Here is a 21,268-nt window from a genome sequence, read left to right on the forward strand (position 1 = left end):
GGCAATTTGAAAAAGGAAATTTTCGCAAAACTGCAATGGAAATTTTCCGCATTGACAGGTCACCTGGTACGGTCGCGCATCGCTCCCACATAGGGCCTGCACATAATTTTTTTCCACTCAAGTATGTCGTAATAACGAGATCTTATGTCGTTAAAACGACATATTTTCTTCTAATAAGGACAGTGGCGTAACTAACCTAGTAATGACAGACCCCGGCGCAGCCACAGATATCATAACTATCTATAGGCCGACTGTAATTAAGACATATATTAAAGAAATTTATTAAAACAGAAAGACGCTATAGTTTCAGCCTTACTCAAAGCCCGCGGAAACAGGCCAGTTACGCACGTCAATCCATTTCCGAAGATCTTGGTTTGCTTCTTATTTATTAAATATACAGGCAAATAGTTGATTAAACATTGATCAAAATTAAAATACAATTTATACAAAACAAAATTAATCTTAAAGAAAGACTTGCTAGAAAACAAAATTCAATGAAGTGCTCAAAATCAATGTCCCCAGACATCTGGCATCTGATTATGTGCCTTACTCATGCTGCTCACTTTTCATAATCAACATATGAATTTCAAAATTATAATATTTAAACATAGCCTAACTATGAAACTAAATAGGCTTTGTTTTCTTTAACCCTCTGTCCGACGAAGTCATTGGCGCCTTCTGATGGATTTTTTCCATTCAGTCATTTTTAGCCATACAGATAAGTGCAAGACATAATTATAAACAGTAAACTGTCTACTTTTATTTGTGTTAACTCACAATAACTGCAAAGGCCGTGGAATCAGGGAACAGATTATTTTGCACTTCACTCCAAACGCCGACATTTCAAAAATGTATTTTGTTTATTAAACACAAAGTTTTTCATTTCAAAAGCATTTCTAAATTCAGTTTATATTTCCAACAAACGAAATTCGAAGCCAAAATAACGAAGTGGTAAAAAAACCTTTGAGTTACCACCATCAAATTCAAACATTTCGCTCGTCTCTGTATGTGGCAGCAATGCGTCACAATAACCTGGCATACATAAAAGTTGATAATTCTTTACAGATGATGGTATGTTTGGACAGAAGACGAGACAGAGTTCTTTATTAAACTCATAAAAAAGCAATAGAATATAACATGCCACAATTGATCAAGACCTTGATGCAGATAAGAGAGAGAAACACTCAGAAACACCCCATATGTGCCGCTCAAGAATAAGGTGCTTTCCTTGCCATCAATGCTTGGATAACACACACGTCTCTTTCCATTAAAAATAATGGCGTGCCATGGCTGGGATATACATAAACCTAACAACATACGTGGCATAATTTTCGGAATGACTTGTCACTAGAGGAAAAGAAACGCCGTCATTTCGCAATATTTTTTTATCGACTTTTAGAAAATATTGCAAAAGTTTTGCGCAAATCTGTAATGGAAACGCGGCTACAAGGTGTTTGGGTTTCATTTCTTTGACATGTTCATGTTCTAGACGACTAGTCTATCCTTGGGCAAATTTTGCCTTGCTTTAGCCTAGACGTCAGGGCTGTGTTTGGACGGCTATTAAATGCAAAACTGCTTGCTGGGAAATTACATTTCTGCATGAAACAGAAGTTTGTCTTTTTTTCCCCTATTGTGACATATATCGGAGTCAAACGGCTTATGAGTGAAAAATGTAGGGCGGGACTTGATTTTGTCCATCGGGAATTGATTGGATGGCTGGTTGAGCTCATGTGAGTGACAGGTTGCCCCGCCCTCATCAGAGAAGAGAAGTCATTGCAAGAGGGAGGGGAAGTTATTTTGATTAAAGATTATGAGGGCACATGAATAACAAAAAAATATCATTTATAATAAATGCAGCAATATTTCATAAAAAAAATGGATTTTTCGATATACTGACTTTAAGTATTACACACTTTGCATGGGTGCAAATAGGCAGGTTTAAGTTCCCAGTAAATATGGGCGGTTATTATAATTCTTTTGACTATAGATTACAGTATGGACTCTGTGGTCAGGGAAGAGGAACTTACCGAAGAGCACCTGCAGTCTGGCAACACACGACACAAAGCCATAGAAGGGCAGGTACTGTTCACCAGCGCCAAACCTCTCCCACAACAACTGCTCCACAACACTGTCACAGTCCACACCTCAGGGTAACAACAGACACAGAAAGAGCGTGAGTGCAGTGGAGAAGTGTACATTTCCCTTTGTATATAAACAGGGTGTGGTGTTTGTGTGTGCCTGAGTTCACGCTGTCAGTTTTTGGGATTGACAACCGCATTAACTTACAGGTGTGAGTCTCGAAATGCAACTTAGTGCTCAATTCCTATTTACTGCTCAGATCTGATTTTTTTGTATAGATGTTCACATTGTTGTTTTAAATGTGGCCAATATCAGATTCCAGTGCGAACAGATCATGACTCCTAAACTGATCCACATGTGCAAAAGAACTATAAAAAACGTCACACAGCACGCTGTCATACAGAAGTAAACACGGAGGACATTAAAGTGGGTGATTAGTGCAGACTATATAAAAAAAGGCAAGGATCCAAAAGAGAGCAGAGCTTTGAAACATTTATGATACGAGCCCTCATGTTTTGCTTGTATATAGTCACTGTTATTCTTATAAGCTCTGACACATCACTGTCCTTCACCTTTCACAACTGTCTTGATAACGCCGGGTATGTAAAACGTCTTTTTATCGTTCTTTTAGCTTTGAAACATTTATGATACGAGCCCTCATGTTTTGCTTGTACACTCACCTAAAGGATTATTAGGAGCACCATACTAATACTGTGTTTGACCCCCTTTCGCCTTCAGAACTGCCTTAATTCTACATGGCATTGATTCAACAAGGTGCTGAAAGCATTCTTTAGAAATGTTGGCCCATATTGATAAGATAGCATCTTGCAGTTGATGGAGATTTGTGGGATGCACATCCAGGGCACGAAGCTCCCGTTCCACCACATCCCAAAGATGCTCTACTGGGTTGAGATCTGGTGACTGTGGGGGCCATTTTAGTACAGTGAACTCATTGTCATGTTCAAGAAATCAATTTGAAACGATTCGAGCTTTGTGACATGGTGCATTATCCTGCTGGAAGTAGCCATCAGAGGATGGGTACATGGTGCTCATAAAGGGATGGACATGGTCAGAAACAATGCTCAGGTAGGCCGTGGAATTTAAACGATGCCCAATTGGAACTAAGGGGCCTAAAATTGGGGCAAGAAAACATCCCCTACACCATTACACCACCATCACCAGCCTGCACAGTGGTAACAAGGCATGATGGATCCATGTTCTCATTCAGTTTACGCCAAATTCTGACTCTACCATCTGAATGTCTCAACAGAAATCGAGACTCATCAGACCAGGCAACATTTTTCCAGTCTTCAACTGTCCAATTTTGGTGAGCTCGTGCAAATTGTAGCCTCTTTTTCCTATTTGTAGTGGAGATGAGTGGTACCCGGTGGGGTCTTCTGCTGTTGTAGCACATCCGCCTCAAGGTTGTGCGTGTTGTGGCTTCACAAATGCTTTGCTGCATACCTCGGTTGTAACGAGTGGTTATTTCAGTCAAAGTTCTCTTCTATCAGCTTGAACCAGTCGGCCCATTCTCCTCTGACCTCTAGCATCAACAAGGGATTTTTGCCCACAGGACTGCTGCATACTGGATGGTTTTCCCCTTTTCACAACATTCTTTGTAAACCCTAGAAATGGTTGTGCGTGAAAATCCCAGTAACTGAGCAGATTGTGAAATACTCAGACCGGCCCGTCTGGCACCAACAACCATGCCACGCTCAAAATTTCTTAAATCACCTTTCTTTCCCATTCTGACATTCAGTTTGGAGTTCAGGAGATTGTCTTGACCAGGACCACACCCCTAAATGCATTGAAGCAACTGCCATGTGATTGGTTGATCAGATAATTGCATTAATGAGAAATTGAACAGGTGTTCCTAAAAAACCTTTAGGTGAGTGTATATAGAACTGTCACTGTAATACTTTTAAAGGGTTAGTTCACCCAAAAAGGAAAATTCTGTCATTAATTGCTTACCCTCATGTCGTTCGACACCCGTCAGACCTCCGTTCATCTTCAGAACAGAAATGAAGATATTTAAGTTGAAATCTGATAGCTCTGAAAGGCCTCCATTGACACAATGGCACGGTTCACTCTCAAGACCCTTAAAAGGTACTAAAGACGTCATTACAAAGTCCATCTCACTACAGTGGTTCTAAAATAACTTTATGAATCGGCGACAATAGTTTTTGTGCGCAAAAAAAACCTAAATAACGACTTACATAGTGATGACGATTTCAAAACACGGCATCATGAAGCTTCGAAGCGTTATGAATCAGCGAGTCGATTCAGCGGTTTGAATCGCCAAATTTCAGCAGTTTGGCGGTTTGACACGCGATCCGAATCATCATTCGGCTCACTGATTCATAACGCTTCGAAGCTTCATGAGGCCGTGTTTTGAAATCGTCATCACTATGTCGTTATTTAGGTTTTTTTTGCGCACAAAAACTATTGTCGCTGATTCATAAAGTTATTTTAGAACCACTGTAGTGAGATGGACTTTGTAACGACGTCTTTAGTACCTTTTAAGGGTCTTGAGAGTGAACCGTGCATTGTGCCAATGGAGGCCTTTCAGAGCCATCAGATTTCAACTTAAATATCTTCATTTGTGTTCTGAAGATGAACGGAGGTCTGACGGGTGTCGAACGACATTAGGGTAAGTAATTAATGACAGAATTTTCATTTTTGGGTGAACTAACCCTTTAAGCTCTGACACATCACTGTCCTTCACCTTTCACAACTGTCTTGATAACGCTGGGTATGTAAAACGTCTTTTTATCGTTCTTTTGCACACGTGGGTCAGTTTAGGAGTAATGATCTGTTCACACTGGAATCTGATATTGGCCACATTTAAAACAATGTGAACAACAGCTATACAAAAAAATCATATGACTAATAAATCGGAATGGAGCTCTAAGGCTCGCCTTGTGAACGTTGCCTAAAACCCCCATAACCCTCTGTAAGTTACCAAAACCTCACATGTAAACCCGCAACACACTGAAGATGTTTGTACAGCACAGAGCGGCTCTCTCGCAATGTGTGACGTGACAGAAAACTAGTTGTCTAGTCTGGTTCTGTTCACACACAGGTTTTCAGAGAATGCGGTTGTGAGTCCTGAAAATGTACATGTGTGAGTTCTGTTATAGAATGAGGTTGTCAAATATGTATTAAGGACTCAAATATAGGATTGACAACCGTGTGTTAACGTAGCTTATGTATGTGCTCACCTGCAGCATTCAGAGCCAAACTGAGTTCAAAGGGACTCATAGTTCCTGACGAATCCTCGTCAAACTGAAAGAAGATAGACTGCGGAAGAAAGAAAATGTCAGCAAGTAATTTCTCCATGTTGTCTTGGCATTTGAAAGGAAGCCAGTGATTTGCGATTTAGCTCCGATATGACACTGGCACAGAGCGCTAAAGCAATTGAGTTCGTCAACAGGATAAACAACAACAACAACAACAAACAACGTTTCAAGGTCTTTTGGTCAGTGCAAGACGAGCTCCATGTAACCAAACACAACCTGATAATTGTCACAGCTCAGTGTCCTCACTGCTCTCTCTAACTCTGTGCCAAAGCTGAGAGTGACCTTTTCACGCATGAGAACGGAGATACCTGCAGATTGCGTAGGGAGGTGAGCAGCTTCTCTGCTTGAGCTCTGTTCAGACGGCCTCTGCCTCCAGTCTACACACCGCCGTTAAGAATATCAACCAAAAATGGGAGAAAAACAAAAACGCAGTCACTCCTACTAGCCACTCTGGCGGGTTGAATTTATATATAATGGGCTATATACAAATCTTTTAAAAAGGTATCTGACAATAAACTAAGTGCAATGTAGTGTTTCGATACATATCGATACTGAAATATCTAAACGCGATACCACGATACCAGCTGTGCAACGAGTTACACACAAACCCGCCTCCCCTCGCTCACTCGCTTCATTTGCTCCGGATGAATATTGTTGGTGTTACAGGGCTTGAATTTTGGCGTGCTATTTTATCACATAATTTTACTCATTCCCGCAGATTTTGTGCGTGTGTGCGCACATCAAGCCACCTCTCAGGACTAAATGTAGTTATTTTTTAACTGCGTATTGCGCTTAAACAGTCAAACACACAAAATAATGTCAAAATGAGGTGAGTATTCACGTAAACACAGTCAGTTCTGTTTTAAGTGAGCGTAAACAGAAAGAAAACGTATGTATAACAGTGTAATGGATCCGTGCGTCAGGTCTTAAAGTGACAGCAGCCTAATAAACCTGCTGCAAAATTTTCCCCCATGGTATCGATGTCAGAATTGTGGCTAGTGGAAATGCTGAGTGGCTAGTAACTTTAGTTGTTGAGCAAAAAAGTTAAAGGTGCACTATGTAAAATTTTTTCAGTAAAATATCCAAAAACCACTAGGCCAGTGTTATATATTTTGTTCAGTTGAGTACTTACAATATCTCAAATGTTTCCAACTATTTTTAAATCGTAAGAAAATTGCTATTTTAACCAAGGAACCGGGACGTGTGAGGGAGTCGCCTGTCGATTGCGTCATATCTGCGTTCCCCTTGGTTTCCGGTTTTATTTTGCAGAAACGCTTTACTCTCACTGCAGTGTGAACAAGTGTCATAGCAACCGCCGAGAGAACACACAGAATAACGTCATACCAGCATTAACACACTCAGATGTGTCTAATATGATAAACAGAGCTGCGTTACCTCACACTCATGACCAGAAAAGCGGAAGTGGCGTCAATGACTGTGGCATAATAAAAGTCCTGCTGCTCGCTAGGCGTGTATTGCGTTCATCTTATTAACAACAGCGGCCTTACTCAGCTCCACAACACTCGGTCCTGCTCTGCTTCATACTACAGTAACTGTACTAAATTCCTTATATATATCTTCATATGGATAGCATTTCTATGTGTATTACGTAGTTGTGTACGTACTGCGCGCTGACGGCAGTTCTGTCATCGCGTCTTTGTTTACTTTCAGTTTCATTTCTGCCGCGGTCTTCTACCAGTGGTAAATGTGCGTGCATGAATGTAAGTTTATTCATCTTTGTATTTATCTGTTATGTCGCGATATATTAACCCTTTCATGTCGTGATAGTATATCTGATTGTTATGACTCTGTTCATATCGTGATTTAATGTGTTTGAGGCGAGTGATGCACAGTGTAATGCATGTGTATATGTTTAGCGCCTTTTAACGTGCTGTGGACAATATTAACGTGTATAGATGATGTATACTGAGGTAAATGTTTATGTTACTGTATACAGACAGATACTGATATATATTTTATTTGTTTATTGCAGACTAAACCACATTTTATCACTTCTGTTGCCTAATGGCTGTATGTTTGACATGTAAATGGTCATCCTGACGAAATATAAACCAGTCAAACGATCTTCTGTCTCCTGTCACACTTCTTACCGGAGTTCCGTAGTGGACTGGCACTCCACCTAACTTCAGAAAATAGTAGTCCTTTACATTTGGTCCTTCGAGCCGGATGCTATAGCCACTACGGTGACATGGAGCCACAGACACCACGTTATTCACCAGATACCACGCATCCTGCTCAACTGCAAGCCAGAGCTCGTCAGATACCTTCATATTTGCAGGCTTATGAGGTAGCCTTGCCCAAATCCCTTCTGCCAGTTTCTGGGCCTTACGAGCCATATCAGCAGCCAAAGACGGACCATGCAGCGGCATCGTTGACCCTCAGTGGGCAGGCCGAGCCCGCCTCGACTGGGGTACAGCCGACTAGGCACGAGTTATCATCTTTGCAGTATGGACCAGGTCCTGCCATAGTCAGTCGGGACGGTATAGACGCTGGGCTCAGTGGTCTAGTGGAGCAGCTAGATGTTATGAGATCTCCTTCCTCTTCCTGTTACACATCTCCAGTACCACATTACAGATACAACAGCCAGTCAGAGTGTGAGTCGTTAAGTAGTGGCACTGTTTCTCCCTTCGCTGGGCGAATGGAACAGGTTCAAGCTTACTCAACACCCGTCGTTAGGCCAAAGGCTACTGCAGTTCCAGCCATCCCGTTACTGGATTCGGAGCCACTCACTCCATGCCTTGGGGTACCCAGGGACGTCTCCCAGCGGTCAGGATGGAGGCAGACATCTCCGACTACAGCTCATATGGTGTACAGCACACCCACATCTCAACCCTTTATTCAGCTGCCAGCAGCGATCAATGTGAGGCAGACACCAGTAGCATGCAGTGCAACGTCCTCTTCTGCCTCCTACAACCTCATATCATCTTTGCCGCAAACCATCACATCAGTGTAGCTACCTATATCCACGACCGTACGCAATACTCCGGTGCCACCAGTCTACCAATTACAGATCCCTGCACATAGCCAGTTACAGTACCAACCAACACCTGCGCCAGATCTGTATCAGCCTTCACCCATGGGATATTATGCACCTCAGCCCCTTAGTCAGTATTCGGTGCAGAACTGGTATCCTTCTTCAGCGGCACACACTGGGCTGTTTCCGCCATCACATGCATATCCAGTATGCCAGCCAGCACCTGCGGCACCTGCACTTCAACCAGTCCCAGTCCCATCGCTGCCAAAACTTGTAAATGACAGTGAAAGAGAGTTCACAGATCTGAAGATAGCACTCGACAATCTGCTGAACCCCCACACTGAGCTCACAGAACACTACAAATATCGTGTGCTGATGGAGCAGTTGGTTCTGGAAGAAGCTAGACTGATAGCCCAAGCGTGTCGTCACCATCCTGCACCTTACACAGCAGCTATGGCAGCTCTGCAGCGCCAATATGGCCAACCACACCAGCTAGCACAAAGCGAAGTTGCGGCTCTAATGAACTCACCAGATATCAGGGCTGGAGATTCGAAAGCATTCCAGAACTTTGCTCTAAACGTTGATCTTCTAGTGGGTATGCTTACATCTCTGGAGGGACCACAAGGAAGAGAGCTTACCTGTACCGGTCATGTTGACAGGCTGCTTAGTAAACTCCCTAAACACTACAGGGATGGTTTCATAGAGCACCTCCAGTTACGGGGAAGACTGAGTACAGACAGTCTTAATCCATATAATTTGCATGACCTTGCGGAGTGGCTGAAGGTCAAGGCCGAGGCTCAACGGCTTTCATCGAAGATGGCTCAACGCTACCACACTGAGAAGGCTCCAGCGCCACGTAGGGAGCGTCCATCTATTATTAAGCCGCACACCCGGGCCATCTCTGTTTATCATGGTAGTAATCAGCCCAAGGAGGTTAAAGACGTACACCCTGTCATTACCGAGATTCTTCCACACCAGCAACCACTCAAGGGAACCAAGCGCCTGTGTTTATTCTGTCACAGCGAAGAGCACTACCTCTCTCAGTGCAGTAAGATTGTTGAATGCCCTCTTGAGCGACTTGTCAAGTGGATAAAGGAAGGTAAGAGATGCTGGAAATGCGGACGCACCAGCCACAATTATAACGAGTGCACTTTGAAGAAACCATGTGGGGAATGTGGGGACGTACATCTCAGGGTTCTACACCGCATAGCACAACAAGGCCCGAGCATCATGCTAGTGACAACATCAAGTGACCGCATCTACGTGACGCCACCTAGCCATACAGGACGTGTTTTCCTTAAGGTTACCCCCGTGCTGCTGTGGAAAGGCGAAAAGTCTATACCAACCTATGCTATTCTTGATGACGGTGCACAGCGCAGCATTATTCTCCCCGCGGCGGTCCAGCAGCTAGGACTAAAGGGCAAAAGGGAGGTTATGGCCCTTCGCACCATCCGCCATGATGTTACCCAGTTGGAGGGACAGTCAGTCCACTTTCAGCTCTCACCACAGTCCAGACCGAAAGAGAGGTACAACCTGGCTGGTGTATTCTCTGCACCTCTCCTGACCTTGACTGAACAGACGTACCCTACCAAGAGGCTTCAGCGGAGCTACAGTCACCTAAAGGATATTCCTCTTCCATCATTCAGTAAGATTCAGCCCCTTCTCTTAATTGGATCCGATTACCCAAGCCTAATCACTGCAAAGGAGCCCATCAGATTAGGCCCAGATGGCGGCCCAGCAGCTGTAAATACACAGCTTGGTTGGGTTCTGCAGGGACCAGACGGGCTTCTTCCGCACCAAGTGTCACCTCAGCAATGTTTGCTTACTTCCCTTTCATCAGTGCGAGATCCTATTCTCCAACAGGTCGAACAGTTGTGGCAGTTGGACATCCTTCCTTACCGCAACGAGAAGCTGGTAGTGCGTTCCCGGCAGGACCAAATAGCCATGGAGCTACTGGAGAACAGAACTCAGCGAGTGGAAGTGGATGGAATCTGGCGTTATGCTACCCCCCTCATACGCACACCAAATGCACCACAATTGAAGGGTACCAGGGATTCAGTTTTACCCAATCTCAGGGGCACGGAGAAACGCTTGAGCAGAGATCCAGGAAAAGCTAAGGTTTATGAGGCTGAGATCCAGAAGCTCTTAGATGCAGGATATGTAGTCAAGGTCCCGCTAGAGGTTCTACATGCAGATAAGGAAACGTGGTTCATTCCACATCATCTTGTCCACCACAATGGTAAAGACAGACTTGTTTTCAACTGTTCCTTTGTCCATCAAGGTCTCTCCCTCAACCAGCAGCTCCTTCCTGGCCCTTGCCTTGGTGCTTCATTACTAGGAGTCCTGATTCGATTCCGACAGTATCCAGTCGCTATCAGCGGCGACATACGGGCAATGTTTCATCAAGTGAGACTCCTGCCAGAGGACAAACCTCTTCTGAGGTTCATTTGGCGAAACATGCGGAAAGGAGATCAGCCTGAAGTCTATCAGTGGGAAGTCTTGCCCTTTGGAACAACCTGCAGCCCATGCTGTGCGACCTTTGCGCTGCAGAAGCACGTCAGAGACCAGCAGGCCGGTGATGAAGGAGTGAGACAGTCCATAGAAAAGAGCTTCTATGTGGACAACTGCTTACAGAGCCTCCCCACTGTGGAACAAGCCAGGCAGTTAGTCAGCAAGATGAGATCCTTTCTCGCCTCTGGGGGGTTTGAAATACGGCAGTGGGCCAGCAACACCCCCTCTGTTGTTGAGCAGTTACCCGCAAATGCGAAAGCACAGAGTATAGAACTATGGCTGCAGAAGAATCATTCCGACCCTCAGGAGCCAGCTCTAGGTCTGATGTGGCACTGCCTAGATGATCGCCTGGGTTACAGACACCGCCCAACGTCAGAGTGTCTCCCAACCATGAGGCACATTTACAAAGTCCTGGCGTCCCAATATGACCCTTTGGGGTTTATCAGCCCCTTCACCACCAGGGCTAAAGTTCTAGTCCAAAAGCTCTGGGCTAAACCAAGAAGTTGGGATGATCCTAACCTTCCCACAGATCTTCTTGAGAGATGGAGAGCTTGGGAACATGAGTTACCTAACCTCACTAAGGTAGTGTTTCCCCGTTGTTACATCCCTTCACATTTCAAGGAGGAGACATCAAGATTCAGCTTGCACGTTTTCAGTGATGCGGCTGAGGTGGCGTACGGAGCTGTAGCGTACCTGCTTATCGAGCAACAGGGTGAAATCCACTCCTCCTTCATGATGGCCAGGTCGAGGGTAGCTCCCAAGCGGCAACTGACGATACCACGGTTGGAACTCTGTGCAGCCCTGGCGGGTGCGCAGCTCGCTAAGCTTCTATTGCAAGAGCTGACCATCCACATTGAGACAACGACACTCTGGACCGACTCTACTACTGTCTTGACCTGGATACAGTCGGAGTCCTGCAGGTATAAAGTCTTCGTCGGCACTAGAGTGGCTGAGATCCAGGAGTTGACTGACCTGCATTCATGGAGATATGTGGACTCAGCGAATAACCCGGCAGACGACATCACCCGTGGGAAGACACTCGTAGAGCTGGCAAGTCCCAGTCGGTGGAATCAGGGACCTCATTTCCTCCGTGGACCACCAGATCAGTGGCCGGCGACACCTCCTATGGAGAATCGAGATGATTCCTCAGAAACCAGGAAGGCCGTATTCTGTGGGTTAACTGTTGATGGCCAGAATCCACAAATGCCTGACACAGCTCGATTCACCTCCTGGAAAGCCCTGGTTAAAGCAACTCACCAGTCCCTTCACGGGGCGGCTACCCTTGATGCAGGAACACCAAGTCCTGATTTTCGAAGCTCTGAAGCAGCTCTCCTGAGTCAGTCTCAATCTGAGTCCTTCCCTCTGGAGTTCAAGGCTTTGGAGGCAGGTAAACCAGTTCCCCTTTCTAGTCGTTTGAACACTCTAGCCCCGGAGTTTGATCAGGCATTGCGTTTAATCCGAGTTGGGGGACGACTCCGAAGGTTGGAAGGCCTGAGTTCTACTGAGACTCACCCGGTAGTGCTAGACCCTCATCATGCCATCACTAAGCTCCTCATTCAGGACTTTGATGAACGCTTGCTTCATCCAGGGCCGGACAGAGTTTTTGCTGAGCTCCGTCGTTACTACTGGGTCCTGAGAGGTCGGCAAGCGGTTAAGCAACACCAAAGGGGCTGCGTGCAATGCCAGAGGTGGAGGGCTAAGCCAACAGTACCCATTATGGCTGACTTACCCTTGGCTCGCCTACGACTTCATCAACCTGCATTCTTTTCGACAGGTGTCGACTGTTTCGGGCCCTTCGCTGTCAAAGTAGGCCGTCGTTCAGAAAAACGATGGGGTGTGATCTTTAAATGCTTGACTACCCGTTGCATACATCTCGATCTCCTCAACAGTCTGGATGCCGATGCTTTCTTACTTGCCCTGAGACGTTTCATAGCCCGGCGGGGTACTCCTTCAGAAATCCTCTCTGATCAAGGGACCAATTTCAGAGGTGCCGAAACAGAGCTGAGGGAGGCCTTCAGAGGAATGGAACCTCAACTGCAGGAACGGCTGGCTGACCATCAGATTACATTCAAGATGAATCCTCCTGCGGCACCGCATTTCGGTGGTGCATGGGAGCGTGAGATAAAATCTGTGAAGTCAGCCCTGCAGGTGGTTGTAGGAAGTCAATCCCTGCCTGAAGACGTCTTGCAAACTGTGTTAGTAGAGATAGAGGGTATCCTGAATAGCAAGCCACTAGGCTACGTTTCGTCTGATGTAGCTGATATAGACCCAGTCACCCCCAATTTCCTCCTCATGGGGCGGCGGGATGCCGCGTTACCCCAAGTGGTCTACACTCCAGAACCATTGTCTAAGCGTCGATGGCGTCATGCTCAGACTATAGCTGATCACTTCTGGGTGTACTATACCAGACATTACCTCCCTAACCTTCAACCACGTCTTAAATGGCAGCGTGAGACTCAGGATCTGACTGAGGGTACTGCGGTGATGGTGGTGGACTCACAACTGCCTCGTGCTCACTGGCCCATTGGTAGGATTGAGAGTCTGGTGCCCAGCGAGGATGGCCACTTTAGGTCAGCAAAGGTCAGGATAAAGGATCGCCTGTATCTTCGACCTGTGGCTAAGCTAGTTCCACTCCCAGCACTCCCGGACGATGATGATACAGATGTTAAGAACTAAGAAATTTAAATCTTCTACATATTAGCTATGCTAATCTGGGGGCGGCTGTACTAAATTCCTTATATATATCTTCATATGGATAGCATTTCTATGTGTATTACGTAGTTGTGTACGTACTGCGCGCTGACGGCAGTTCTGTCATCGCGTCTTTGTTTACTTTCAGTTTCATTTCTGCCGCCGTCTTCTACCAGTGGTAAATGTGCGTGCATGAATGTAAGTTTATTCATCTTTGTATTTATCTGTTATGTCGCGATATATTAACCCTTTCATGTCGTGATAGTATATCTGATTGTTATGACTCTGTTCATATCGTGATTTAATGTGTTTGAGGCGAGTGATGCACAGTGTAATGCATGTGTATATGTTTAGCGCCTTTTAACGTGCTGTGGACAATATTAACGTGTATAGATGATGTATACTGAGGTAAATGTTTATGTTACTGTATACAGACAGATACTGATATATATTTTATTTGTTTATTGCAGACTAAACCACATTTTATCACTTCTGTTGCCTAATGGCTGTATGTTTGACATGTAAATGGTCATCCTGACGAAATATAAACCAGTCAAACGATCTTCTGTCTCCTGTCACACTTCTTACCGGAGTTCCGTAGTGGACTGGCACTCCACCTAACTTCAGAAAATAGTAGTCCTTTACAGTAACGTTAATAATCGCATGAACATGATTTCATGAGTCCTATCCCGATTCTTTTCCATCGGCTGTGAGGTGAAGACCACATGTCCCAAGATACGCATTTGTTTTGAATAGGCGACCTCTAGCGCAGTGGTTCCCAAACCTGTCCTGGGGACCCCTCACCATTGCACATTTTGTATGTCTCCCTCATCTAACACACCCAATTCAAGTCTTGCAGTCTCTACTAATGAGCTGATGATTTGAATCAGGTGTGTTAGATGAGGGAGACATGCAAAATGTGCACTGGTAAGGGGTCCCCAGGACAGGTTTGAGAACCACTGCTCTAGCGGACGGAAAAGTTACATAGTGCACCTTTAATGTCAAGCCCTGTATATACATATATACACACATACACACTACAGTTCAAAAGTTCAGGATCATTTAATAACAATTTAAGATGACTGTAAATGTAAGATAAATGTAATTTACTCCAGTCTTCAGTGTCACATGATCCTTCAGAAATCATTCTAATATGCAGATTTGCTGCTCAAGAAACATTTCTTATTATCATTGTTGCAAACAGCTGTGCTGTTTAAGACTTTGTGGAAACCGATACATTGTTTACATTTTTTAAAAATTCGAAATAGAAATATTTTGTAACATTACAAATGTCACTTATGATCAGTTTAATGCATCATTACTGAATACAATCATTAGTTGTTCTTTTTTAAATAAAACCCCAAACTTTTAAATAGTAGTGTAAAAGTATTTAATAAACATAATAAAAATATTGCTAGATGGAAGAAGGATACATCTTCTCCAAAGATGAGCTGTCTGCAGGTCTCCAGAGGAAGTTCATAGTCTTTTTCCAACACTAAAACATAATTAAAACACAAACAGGAACATGATGTAGCTATATGACATAGTTACGTTATACTGTCTCAAATAAGTACTGAGTAATATTAATTAAATACATGTACTTAAAGAGTTACGGTTAGGGTTTGGTTTACTTGTAATTTTGCCTCATTTACTGTTATTACTATAGTAAGTACATGAAGTGAAGTGCAACTACGTCACCTTAAAAGAAAGTGTTACCAGATTTTATAACGCACTTGTTTTGAATGCACACTAGAGGCACTTGGCATGAACCAAAAGCAAACATATTTGGTTACTAATATCATTACAGAAATGCTGTCTTTGCAGATGTATTTTGTCACAACTGATTCTGACACTGAATGTGTCTGATAATAGGGGATTTATCACATGGCAACATATCCCATGTCTAATAAAACAACATTAGGCAACTGATATGGATATTAGTGTCATGTGTGTTCTTATATAAACGTTTTTATACAGTAACATTTAGCATTTTTAGAGTCTAAAAATTTGCTTTTGTACCTTTTTCTCAGTGAATCTCATGGTGAATACATAGCCAGTTTAGTGCAGCTTTTCTACATTATACTTCCACCTTGTGGCCATTTATGGTACAGCAACCAAGTTTGTTTAACTGTGACTGATAGCTTGTGCTAAATGTGTAAATCCTGACCTGAATTCACCAGATTCATAAATTGCACAGCATTCACTCTGTCATCCTGGAAAGGGAAAAACAAAAACATATTACCACAAATATCACACTAGAATGTGACTGGATGGGATTGAGATGCTTACAGTTCCAGCCTTTTCATCAAACCACTTCTGCACCCTAAACTGGTCCTCAGGTAAGGCTGGCTTTGACATGACCATCTATAGACAGACAAACACACACACATGCAGAGAGTTAAAGAGTTATTTAAGCACAGATGGTTGTTTTTTCTATCATTTCAGTCAGTACATGTCTTACCACAGAGTAGTTGTTGGTGCAGGGGAAATCCTGGAATCTGTAAAGCAGATTTGAAACTTTCATATGGTTAACCATAGGACAGGCATAAACACATTATCACAACAGACAGCTGTTTGCTGTTCTTTGTACCCCTGTATGTTGCCGCCGGTTTTGGTGTAAATGCGGAGGAAGAACTCCCCCTGCTGGTTGGGCCTGTAGGTGGAGGCTAGGATGGCATAACTGCCGGGCTCCAGGTGCACCTTCCTCCACACGCTCCTGATGCTCCGGTACTTTCCAGAGCGAGCAACCGCACGGTTGTTGGAGAAGAACTGCTGGTCCAGAGATCCTTGTTTGTCCGGCTAAAGATAGAGAAGACGTGAAAGAGTGTGTATGTGTTTATTTTTCAATAGTGTCATGTATTATGAAATATTATAGATGAGAGTTTTATATTCATATTCGCTCACCTCAGAGGGGATCTGAAAGAGAGAATGAAGAGGTAAGACAGGGGAAAAATACAAAAGGGACAGCTGAATTTGCAACTTAGAGCAGGGCCTTTAACTCTTTCCCCACCAGTGTTTTTTGTCAGCGCCAGCATTTTTGATCACTTTAAAAAAAAAAACAACAGGATATATTGTTGTGAATATATTGGTAAAGTGAATAACACTGTGGAGGTAAAATTTTGTTCCTTGGGGAACATATAACATATACACAATTGGTCCTTAGGGTACAATTATACTATTGTTTTCCTCTACTTAGAGCAGAGGTAGGGAAGTTTGGTCCTAGTGAGTCGCTGTCCTGCAGAGTTTGGCTCCAACCCTGAAAGACATGTTTGGTCACCATTATGGTGATCAGTCTTTCGTTTAGTTGGCCAGTTTGACTCTTGGCTTTTTATGTGAGTTTGTGGTTTTTGTTACAGTGTTAACAAAACACAATCTGTTCAAATCAAAAGAAGCCATAAACAAAAGTTGTCATGAAGAAAATGTGTTTGATTAAACTCACCACTGAATAAAAATATTAATAAATAATATTCACCAACAATACTTTCTTGCCACAGATCAGACATTCAGAATTTTGATTTTTAAATACATTCTAAGAGGAAAAAAGTATGGACGGACACAGATATGAAGAATCAGCATATGAATCTCAACAATGGTGACATACTTAATGCTGCAATGCATACTGGGAGCCATGAGTTTTACACTGTGGTGGCTTAGTAGGGTTGGAGCTAAACTCTGCAGGACATCAGCTCTCTAGGACCGAACTTGCCTACCCTTGACTTAGAGGTATCACCCCAGTGACGGCCACCTGTACCTTAAAAGGTACAATTTTGTGCTCTTTTTTTCTTTTTGAGAGTGCAGTGGTCAGTATCTATCAAGTGGTCTAAGGTCAAGGGGTCCAAGGAAGGAACAGTGGTGAACCGGCGACAGGGTCATGGTTCATTGATGCTCATTGATGCACTTTTTAATATATAAAAGTATACTTTTATGTGTAACAGCAGTAAACTTTAAGTGCGTTTCTACGTTTCTCATTTGTATTGCATCTGAAATACAAGTGAACTTATAAGTATACTAGTAGTTTAACATTTTAATACTTGTAGTACATTCTTTTAGTTTAGGGTTAGGGTAAATACACTTAGTGCAGTACACTTTTGAAACTACTATAGTTTTATACTGCAAGTATACGTGTGTACGTTTTCTTTAAATGAACACAACATCATACTAATAGTTTACTATTTATATATTGTACCTTTACTGTACTTAAACTCTTTCCATTTTAACAACATTTTATTCTAGATAAATGTATCCTTTTGTATCAACACTTGAATGTGGGTAAGTTTCATAAAAAAGCAACATTTTGAGCAAAAAGCTGAGAAAAAAACATGTTTTTGTCAAAGACTATGTCCAGATCAGATTCAGAACGATGATCAAACAGATGGAGTAGATGGAGTCCATCAATACCCCCAAAGCTTCACAGTCCTAGAGCTCGTCCTGGGTCGACATTTCATTCAGTAACATTAGGCCGTTTTGATTTATATGCTGTTTAATAGGGATGTGAACCTACACTGGTCTCACGGTTCGGTTCGATTACGATTATCATGCCATCGATTCGGTTCAATTCGATATCACGATGCATTGACGGTGCACTGCATCCTCATACAATTTTGTCAGTAAGTTATATGAACTGAACCTTTAATTTGACCTGCTCAAAGAAAACACGCTTCTTGAATGTATCAAACAAAACTCAAGTCTGGGCACAGAAGACAACAGGAGCATTTTAAACAAATACACAATACTAAAAGCCACTTCAGGAGGTGGTCTGCGTTCAATACAGTCAAAACTAAAGTCTAAATGCATCTGGTTGTTGAAACCACATATGTACATTTTGCAAACGCACAAACTACCGAAAGTAAAGATGCAGGTGCTCAACATACAATCATATTCAGTAAAAGTAAAGAAACTTAATGATCTGACCAGTGCTGTTGCCGCACGCTCTCCTATTACTAATCAAAGACCGCAATAGGAGAGCGCGCGGCTCAATGATGATCAATAAAATGCAGCTCACATCTGTTGTTTTCGGTGACGAGAACTCCATTAAATCTGCATATAGTGCGGGAATTAAAGATTGGATTTATATACATTTTAAGGAGATACATTTATGTGACCAAATGTAAATGAAATCGTTTTGATGAATCAGACAGCTTTGATTTACACACAGCTCATGTGTTCTCCAGGTCGTGCTTACCAGATTGTTCATAAAAGCCGAAATGTGCCCAGATGTCGTCTTTTAAAGATGTTGGAGCATTTTAATTACTCTCACTCGCGTCTTGCCTCCCTCTGCCATTGTATGCTACCGCGACAACGCACGTACGTGACAAATGACGGCAGAAAAGAATCATTAGAATCGGTTATGGTCTATTACTGAACCGAATCGTCCTCGTCTGCATCGCGATGCATCGAAGAAACGATTAATTTCGACACCCCTACTGTTTAATGTTTGATTATCACTTTATTTTATATGCGCGTAAGCATTAAGCAATCTTCTTTCGCTTGTTTCTGCTTCTTCTTCATCTGTGTTTTGATCAGGAGACTGTATTCTTTCAGAAGATGTGTAATAGCGCCCCCTACAGTATAACAGTGAAAACATGGATTGCCGGAAAATTCTGTTAATGGCAGGGAAAGAGTTAAAACTGCAGAAGACCGATCTCAAACAAATTTTTGACAAATAAAAATAAAACAATTAAAAGATGTGCATTGAACAAAAATAACTTTAATGTTACAAAGATAAAAATAGTTTTTGTGTTACTCCCACATAAAATGTGGACAACACATTGTTTTTAAAGGAATCTAAGGGCTGAATTAATTAATTTATAATACAGTAAAAGCAGTAATATTGTGAAATATTAATACAATTTAAAATAGAATGACGACACTATTCTCTATTTCAATATATGTGACCCTGGACCACAAAACCTGTCATAAGTCTCACGGGTATATTTGTGGCAATAACAAACAATACATTACATCTTTTATGCCAAAAATCATTGGGCTATTAAATAAAGATCATGTTCCATAAAGAGATTTTGTAAATTTCCTATTGTAAATATATCAAAAATGTATCATTAATAGTAATATGCATTGCTAAGGACTTCATTTGGACCACTTAAAAGGAGATTTTCTCAATATTTCGTTTTTTTGCACCCTCAGATTCCAGATTTTTCAAAGCAAAATTTGCAAAAATGTCCCTTATAACTGGTTTTATTACATATGTCAAAATGTAATTTATTCCTGTGAAGGCTAAGCTACTCCAGTCTTCAGTCCTGTTTTTATTATTAAATTATTATATGAATTAAATTCAAATAAAATGTAATAAGTGTGATTTTGTACATCAATAATGATTAATTGAATGGCTTTGCATCATAACAAAGTATGTAAATGCATTACTATGGTTCTATAGGTATATTATTATATGCCTGGCTTAAAATGCAGCACTTTTATATGTTTGTAACAGGCTCCCTACCCCATCCAAAGTTATGATCCGTCTCTTACCTTGTAGATGTGAAATGCGATGTAGAGGAAGTTGACTTTATCTTTCTGTCTGCGGTATTTCTGGAGAAGCTCCACCAGTATCGTGCACTTCTTCTTTTTCTCTCCCTGTTTCTCAGTCTTGCTCACAGGAGCCACTAAACGGACGTCTTCATCCTCCTCTCCATCACCTTCCTCCGCTTCCTCTTCCTCTCCATAGTCATGGTCATCCACATCTTTCTCAGACAGAATCATCTGGAACTGAGGGTTTTTCCAGAAAGATCCTGCAGGGACGATAAGGAGGAATACAGGGAGAATAACCAAACATTTACTTTATTATTGTATGGATGTATTTTATATTATATTATATTATATTATATTATATTATATTATATTATATTATATTATATTATATTATATTATATTATATTATATTATATTATATTATATTATATTATATTATATTATATTCAATAATCAACTTCTTTGACTCCAAGGACCCCCAATAAAATACTGTATAGCTTGGCATAACTTGAATGTATATTCATTATAAAAATGCCCATGGACTTTTTTTGTATTATGAATTAATTAATTTATAATACTTTTCCAGGTCTAGAAATCACATTTTTAAAATGATAAATGGGCTTCTATATATAACTGTAGGGTTCGTGACTAAATTTTAAAGAACCCTTAATGCCAAAAAGGTTCAATATAAGGTCAAATGTCTTAAATTATTGCATTATACTTTTATAAGTTATTTTTTAATAATTTTCTAGTGATGAAGTATAATGTTTACAAGCAGTTTCATTTATAAAATGTAATTAAAATGAAATATTTATTAAAACTAAATCCATAAAACCCTGGTTTGTCAAAGAAAAAGCAACAAAATATATTGATTTTAGTTATTTTATTGTTTAATGTTTTATTTTAATGTTTTGTCTAAATCATTTTCAGTCATCTTGATGCCCCTTGGTAAGTTCGCTGAGGCCCCCTAGTGGATTGAGAACCGCTGATATAGACTTATTCATAATAAACATGCACTTACTGGGGTATTTTCGGCAGCCCCCTGCAGAGCACATTGGGACCCAGGTGCCTTGATGTGAGCTCAGTGTCCAGGACGGGGTGGCCGTATCATCAGTCGCCTCCCCTGACATAGAGTCTGGATTCACACTGCACATTTCCACTGTATTATACAGCCGGCAAAAGTCCTCTATTCCAATCCTGAAAAACA

General features: G+C 42.0%; 1 protein-coding gene across 1 annotated transcript in view; it reads right to left on the reverse strand.

Annotated features, from left to right (window-relative positions):
* Positions 1–21,268, reverse strand: part of capn12 (calpain 12) — a 45,348-nt gene that overhangs the window by 8,365 nt on the left and 15,715 nt on the right. Inside the window, exons 9-19 of the mRNA XM_079826169.1 lie at positions 21,083–21,258; positions 20,062–20,321; positions 16,480–16,491; positions 16,166–16,374; positions 16,037–16,073; positions 15,865–15,939; positions 15,743–15,788; positions 15,009–15,070; positions 5,687–5,755; positions 5,301–5,379; positions 2,028–2,144 (exon numbers count right to left, since the gene is read on the reverse strand). Coding sequence (XP_079682295.1) covers positions 2,028–2,144; positions 5,301–5,379; positions 5,687–5,755; positions 15,009–15,070; positions 15,743–15,788; positions 15,865–15,939; positions 16,037–16,073; positions 16,166–16,374; positions 16,480–16,491; positions 20,062–20,321; positions 21,083–21,258 — 1,142 coding nt within the window. The remainder of the gene's footprint in view (positions 1–2,027; positions 2,145–5,300; positions 5,380–5,686; positions 5,756–15,008; positions 15,071–15,742; positions 15,789–15,864; positions 15,940–16,036; positions 16,074–16,165; positions 16,375–16,479; positions 16,492–20,061; positions 20,322–21,082; positions 21,259–21,268) is intronic.

The sequence above is a fragment of the Gobio gobio genome, assembly GCF_949357685.1.
Source record: "Gobio gobio genome assembly, chromosome: 9".
Taxonomy (NCBI): domain Eukaryota; kingdom Metazoa; phylum Chordata; class Actinopteri; order Cypriniformes; family Gobionidae; genus Gobio; species Gobio gobio.